Genomic DNA, 7,668 nt, shown 5'->3' with positions numbered 1-7,668 from the left:
GAATTTGTACACTTACTATACTTAATCTTACTAATATTATAAATGCCAATATTTAGATGTATAGATGTATGTTTGTTAGAAAGTATCTCCGGTACGGCTTAACAGATATTGATGAAATTTGGCACACATGAAGAACATAGTCTGGTAGAACTGATAGGCTACTTATTTTTTCTTGATTCCGCGCGGACGGAGTCGCGGACGACAGCTAGTTGCTAATATCAAAACAATAAAATATTCTTTGTTACATTTTCAGTACAAATTTTATTAAAAAAAAACACTAAGTATAAATCGTGTTTTATCTACGCCTAACATATTCGTTACAAACGCATCTTGCATTTTGATTAATTTACAAAAGGAAGTATTTTGCATTGAAACGCATTATTTGGGTATTTATAGTTTATTTTTAAATGCGCATTTTTCATGAAACAAGGAAAACCTTTTATAATGCAATGTCAACCGAGAACAATGCGAATATTGTATAAAATTATATAAAACTATAGGAACAAATTATATATTATACTTTCTAAACTTAGTTTCTACCCGAATAACACCCTGTATATTAAGTAGCACATTAACTAGGTAAAATACAGGTGTATGTTTTTATGTAATGGGCTAAACTAATTTCAATACGACCTCCTGTATATAGCCTAAACAACTGAATCGCTGAACACGATTTTGACAAGTGAACGTTTTTGACAAGTGAGTTTTCAATTAATTCGTAATCATCCCTAATCGTCAGTACAAACAGCAAAAAATGAAATCAATCGATTTTGTATTTTGAATTTTAATAATTCATATAATTATGTTTTTAATTAAGAGCTTCGGTGTTGCAGTTATCACTTGATTGGACCGTACCGTAATTTAAAAAACTATGTTTGAATCCCGAATTTCATATTTATTTTACCACGTTCATACGGTAAAGGAAACCATCGTGATACAACCTGCACATATCTGAGAAGAAATTCAAACATATGTGTGAACACGACTAAACCAAACTTACCCTTAAATTGGGTCGTCTCTGAGTCCCTCGTTGGTCTAATAAGATGAAGACGGATTTTTTTATGTTCAATAATTCAATAATTATGTCAACAATATTTACTAGACATCATTGTTACGTTACATGACTACATTAAATTGTTCAGTGTAATATAGATAGTGTAAAATATTTTATACTAGCTGTAGCCCGCAACTCTATCCGGCCAAATTTCATCAAACTCCATACCGTCGTTCTGGAGATAACTTCTAACAAACATCCAAACATTTGCATTTATAATATTAGTAACATCAGTCTATGTTTGTTTAATTGTATTCTAATTTGAGCTTTATAATTATAGGCATAAAGATGTTGACAGTTAAGGGACATTCGAATAACGAATTCCTTTATCATTTGAATATCGAAATCATCGAGGTCTGGTATATAACGACTGCAGATTCACCGTATAATCACATTTCACTAACATCATCCTAAGAAGAAACATCGTTGTAAATTAACAATGAAATATGTTAGTATATATTTGATTTAAATTAATTAAATGTGTGCTAATTTAATTTTTCTATTTTACGTTTAAAATGAACTTGAAAAAAATGTTTTAAAAATTTTAAATTTAAAATTAATTTGCTGATGTTACATTTTATTTTATTTAGAAAAGAATAAATTTATAAAATTATTTTTTATAGTTAAATATAATTTTATGTGAGTGATAAAAACGGATCTGTGATGTGGGTCATATACAGGCTGATTGCTTACTTGAAATAACTATAGTAATTAAGTTAAACATTTTTAATAATTTTTTTACAGCTGAATTTGTTCATTTTACGATTTATTGAGCAGTTTTTAAATTTTAAATATAAATTAAAAATATCACAGATAAAAAATTCGAAATCGATTATTGATTTAATGATTTTTTTTAGTTACTATTCAGAAACTGGAAACAGTATTAACATATTACTATCGCTTCTTTTAAGAAAATGGTAAAATATTTGGTTAATCATACAATTGAAACAATGGGGAAGTCACTAGTGTTATATGATCTTCTAACAAAACAACAAATGTATGCTTTTAAGATGTACAGTCTTCATTGTTTTTTTTTTCAGTTAATCATATTAACGGTAGCTGCTATAGCCAACGCAGCGAGCTTAGACAAAGTGTATCTACCGTCTATTGACCCAGCGAATGTTCCATCTAGAACGTATCTCACCCCTACTCAGGGTGCTCCGCCATCTCGAACGTACAACACCCCTACTCAGAACAACGTCCCAACTCCCTCGGCTTCCAGTCATCAATCACAGATATTAAAATTCGAGAATGACATGAATGAAAATGGTTATCACTACGCATATGAAACTAGTGATGGGACAAAGGTTGAGGAAAATGGTAAGTTTTTTTTTATTTATTTAAATACTGTGCTTTTTAATACATAATTCTATCAATGTTATATCGGTCACACACTGACTAGATTCATAAGTATCACCGTACATAAATACCTAGCAATTTAACATTACGAAACGCACTGGCCATCTGCAAATGACATCTTTGGCATAAAAACATGAATGTCTTTCAAACGAGGTTCGGATATATTTATTTTTTGTTTGTAAAACATTTTTTTTTTTAAAGTAAATGCTTGAATAATGTGCTCTTACAGTTATCTCGCTTTAATTCATGAATTTTTCTTAAACAAATCATCAAATTTTACTAGCAGAATAAAAACCAATTTTCCATAAATCAGAAATCTTGATTGGCATATCCAGAAAATTAAATTTTATAGCCTGAACAGTGACATCAAAACAAGTTGATCAGTTAGTCTCCCAAATCCTTGTAAATTAGACTTAATTTAAGGGATATTAGTAATAAAATTAAAGGTCGGCTCCAGTCACGGCGGTATCGAAGGCGTTGTGTTGTCGTCGCGAGTATCTGATCTCGTGACTGTTCTGCTCTTTCAATATCGAACAGTTCCAAATATCGAATATTTAAACTTTGAAACGGATAAGCTTACTAATAATTTCAGGGACAAATAATATAAAATATGGTTCTGGTAAATATTGCATAAGATACTAAAATTGTCTTTAATCCTATATTCCTTTATTTGTGTTTTTAAAAAAACGTTGTATAAAAAAACGAATAACAAAATATATAAAAAATTGTACCCTACAAATCAGGACTTTAGAGAAAGGAACCTCCTGACAACTGCCTTTTGTATCAGGCCCTTAAGTCAAATGTTTAACGAGAGCTTCTCAAGTTCTTGGTCGAAGCTCTTCGCTATCAGTCCATCCACTGACACGACTTGTATATATTGTTAAACATAACATTTATCGTCATTCCCTAAAACATAGTATGATTGATAGGTGTAAAAAAGAGACCTATTTTATATTATGCAGCCTTAATAGTGCTCAAAATTGCTCAAAAACACAAATCAAGTAACTAAAATCATCAGACTTTTATTTCAAATAATAACCGTAATCTTACCAAATCAGATTTACATACTAGCTGTCGACCGCGATTCCGTCTGCGCGGGATTAAAAAAAAATTAGTAGCCTATCTGTTCTTCCAGACTGTATTCTACATCTATGCCATCTGGTTATCAGCTAGATCCGTTCAGCTGTTCCGGATATACCTTCAAACAAACATCCATCTAAATATTCGCATTAATAATATTGAGTAAGATTCGCAACATATATTACAAATAACAAAGATTAACACAATCATTGATGTCGCAACTTTAATACAGGTCGAGTGATTCCCGGAGTACAACCTGAAGAGGGTTCCATACAAGTGGAAGGTTCATACTCGTATGTTGGTGTTGACGGACAAACATACTCCATCACTTATACCGCAGATGAGAATGGCTACCACGCGGCTGGCGACCACCTGCCTACACCGCCGCCGATACCTGAGGCTATATTGAGGAGCTTGGAACTCACTGCTGGAAGTGGAGGTAAGGTTTTTTTATTTAGAGAAAAAAAGGAATTTACAGTCAGGAGAGAAAGAGAGCCACTGAGTACAAGAATACGAATCGATTAAGTAGCCTCAACGAATGTACCAATATGGAGTAGTGAAATATTATTTGTTTCGTGACTTTAATGTCGTTAAGAGTTTTAGAATTTTGATAAACGATTTTTTTTTTCCCAGGTCAATACGACAAGAAGAAAAGCAGTTACGACGCAGATGCTGGTTACTAAATAAAATAAATTTTACATCAAACTGTAAATCTAAGATCGACTTATAGGTTTTAATTTTATCTTTAAATGTAAGTCGATTTTAGATCCATACAAAAATTAACTAGTCTCTTTGTCCAGTAAATGTTTAAAAACCAAGTCGTTTAATATGTTGATTTATTGGTATTTGAATATAATTTTTTATTAAAATGAAAAGCTTTTTGAGTTATCGCCTCGAATCATTTAAAACAGTACTTAGAGTTACAAGTTTGAGCGCCAAATAAGTCGAAACTTTTAGTTATATTGAACTAAATAGAGCGCCTATTAAAATTTAATAGCAAATGTTTGTAAATGATGTAATTTTTAACTTTTTAAAGTAGAATGTAGAACCAACAATATCAAATATCGGCATTTTGGGAAGTCATTTGAATCTATATCAATGTAAAAAATGATATAATACATTCGTCATATTAACATTTTAGTTATATCTTTCAGTTTGGTCGTTATTACTAAGAATTGATAAGAGGTCGACGTTTGGAATTTATCACATTGTTGCTAATTTCAAAAACTAAATTGTGTCGTTGCAAATATTTATTTAGATATTTTTTTTTAATTTTAATAACTTTATGCTGTTTATGATTTATTTTTTCAGCCAAGAATCGTACATAGGGCCATTTTTATTTCACTGGACTAAAACAAAGTTTAGATCATTTGATTACAATTACAAGAATATTTCTCGTTATAATTCGTCATGTTCTCAATCAAATGACTTCATCTGTTGAGTCTCATCTAGTGACTTCACAAATAACATGACGTCTATGTACAGTCAGGGTAGTTTGCGGTGTTCCAATTACAGAAAAATTACCTTGATCCTTGCAGACACTAACTCTGGCCCTTCTATCAAAATAATTAGGTTAAATTAGGACGTTATATTAAAAAAAAGCAATTAGTTCTGCACCAATTACCTGCCTTATTTAGTGCAGACACATTGAAAAGCTATAGTCACTTACGAAATGTTCAAAGTCTTGCTTTGAAAGTGTAATATCTTTATACTCCTCGTCATTAAAACGTAACAGTGCGTTTCCATTGATAAAATTCATGTATCCATATACATGTTACTAGTACTTATTTATAGAGTTTGTGCGAATATATTTACAGTGGAAACCCATTCTATTTAAAGTTTACACAATTCATATTTAAAACGGTTACTAATAATAGTAAGTAGGTCTCATAAATATTGTAGTAAAGCTCATGACTAAAGATTGAACAGTACCAATTTTAAAACAATCAATTCTAATACAAGCAAAGCAAAGCAATATTAGATATTTATTTATAGACTTGTCAAAACACTAGTCATTGTAGTTTTGTTAACCATCTATTAACCGACTTACCTTGGGTTCCCGAGACCAAAATAACTGTTTAAAATATATCATTACCTCTATTTTGTCATAGATAATGGCAGGGATGACAATATATTTTATACAGAGACTAGCTGTCGACCGCGACTCCGTCCGAGTGGATATGTAAAAAACTTAATTAGTGTAGCCTATGTGTTCTTATTTCTTCAAACACCCATCCATCCATCCACATCACATCCATCTAAACATTCGCATTTATAATATTAGAAAGGTAAATAAAAAGCGGCTTTTCGAGGCATAAATACGAAATAAATAAAAAGAATAAATAGTATCCTATGTCCGTCTCCTGGCTCCAAGCTACCTCCTCACCAATTTTCAACCATATCAGTAAAGGCGTTCTTGAGTTATAAATAGTGTAACTAAGACGACTTTATTTTATATATATAGATTTTGGTCTCAGAAACAAACGGTAAGTGTTACATTTGGTACACGTCTATAGGAAATAGTAAAATTAAACTAAAATCTTACTACTATTAAAAACGCGAACGTTTAGATCGATGGAGAGATGGGTGTAGGGATCTGAACGGATCTCAATGAAATTTGACATACATATAGTCCCTGGAAGAACACATAGGCTACTAATTATATTTTTTTTATTTCCGCGCGGGCAGAGACGCGGGCGACAGCTAGTTTACAATAAAATTTGAACAAAAACAATTTATTTGTAAATAGTGTCCAAGGTCAATCTAGACGGCGTGATAGGCCGAATGCTTTAGTGTAGATAACAATTTAAACTACAAATTATAACCAACCAGACATTCGAAACAGACGGTTTTATAAATCTTAATTGATAGTGGCTTCAATAATGAACTTACATAGACCGCTTTAAAGGACAATGAACTGTGGGCCTCAATGTATTGTAACCGTTTTCATAAACTATCCAAATCAGAATAAACGGTTGCATTGCTGTTTATATTACAGTTATATTTGATAAATATATGTTTAAGACAAAAAATTTAACACCTAACATGTCTACATTGTATTCGATTGTGCTAAAAGTATTTATCGTAAAACGTAATTTTACACAACGCGCGTCGCCGACATTTGCTATGTGTCGACTCAGTCGCTCGCAACTTGTCAACAACGTCGCTGCAATTCTAGTTGTACTGACCGACTACACAACGCGATTCTCGCTACGCAACAATACAATATTTGTTTCAACTATATGCGTTGCCTTGTGTACGAATGATAGCATATTAACGTTCTATAAAGCAGAAAATTAAGAATTAAATATTTGTTAAATAATAGAATTTTAGAAATGAAAGTTTAAAACGAATAAGATAATCATATTAAAATGCGAATGTTCGGATGGATGTTTGTTTGAAGGTATCTCCAGAACGGCTGTATAGATCTCACTGAAATTTGGCATAGATGTAGAACATAGTCTGGAAGAACATATAGGCTATATCGATGGCTGGCAATCCACAACAGTGCGGTTTGCGCGAAACTTCCTGCCTTGCACAGCAGCGTTGTGGAATCGTCTGTCCTCGGCGGTATTTCCAAACCGCTACGACTTGGGGTCCTTCAAGAAGCGAGCTTATCACCATCCCAAAGGCTGGCAATGCATCTGCGGTTCCTGTGGTATTGCTGATGTCCATGGGCGCCCTTGAACTCCTCGGTGTTCCCGCTGCTCGTTTACTCCCTTCTGTTATTAAAAAAAATAGGCTACTAATTAGGGTTTTTTTGATTCCGCGCGGACGTAGTCGCGGGCGATAGCTCGTACGTATAGACTTCGGCTCATTATGATATGACGCATTTTTATCCGTGATTTTCGAATGTTATTTGATTAATGTTTTAGTGTTATGTTTGTATAATAAGCTTCAAGTACAAACTTGTCCTTAACTTGAACTGTTAAATTGTATGTTCGCTGGATGAAGTAAGCGATATGACGTAGGCTTAAGATAAAGGTGCGGACAAATTATAGTGCAACTATATATGTCATTTTAATCTTTTACGGATTTATCTATATGTAAAAATCACTTGTCACTGTGTTTATAGTCATCGTCGGGAACGTCTGGCTCGAGTTCTATTATGTTTATTTTATATAATATTTTATATTGGAATAGGTTGCAATATACAGATATTTCATAATAATAAA

The 7,668-nt window shown here is 32.3% G+C and overlaps 1 protein-coding gene across 1 annotated transcript; it reads left to right on the top strand.

Annotated features, from left to right (window-relative positions):
• The first annotated feature begins 1,459 nt into the window (after positions 1-1,459).
• On the top strand, positions 1,460-4,265 carry CPR52 (cuticular protein RR-1 motif 52). Its single transcript, XM_013307466.1, has 4 exons — positions 1,460-1,502; positions 2,095-2,374; positions 3,726-3,932; positions 4,127-4,265. The coding sequence occupies exons 1-4, from the start codon at positions 1,494-1,496 to the stop codon at positions 4,174-4,176; spliced, it is 546 nt and encodes a 181-aa protein (XP_013162920.1). The 5' UTR covers positions 1,460-1,493; the 3' UTR covers positions 4,177-4,265.
• The last annotated feature ends 3,403 nt before the right edge of the window (positions 4,266-7,668 follow it).

This window comes from Papilio xuthus, unplaced genomic scaffold (genome assembly GCF_000836235.2).
Source record: "Papilio xuthus unplaced genomic scaffold, Pxut_1.1 DF828142.1, whole genome shotgun sequence".
NCBI lineage: Eukaryota > Metazoa > Arthropoda > Insecta > Lepidoptera > Papilionidae > Papilio > Papilio xuthus.
Note: the sequence above shows the minus strand (reverse complement) of the source record. Positions and strands in the feature narration are given on the sequence as shown.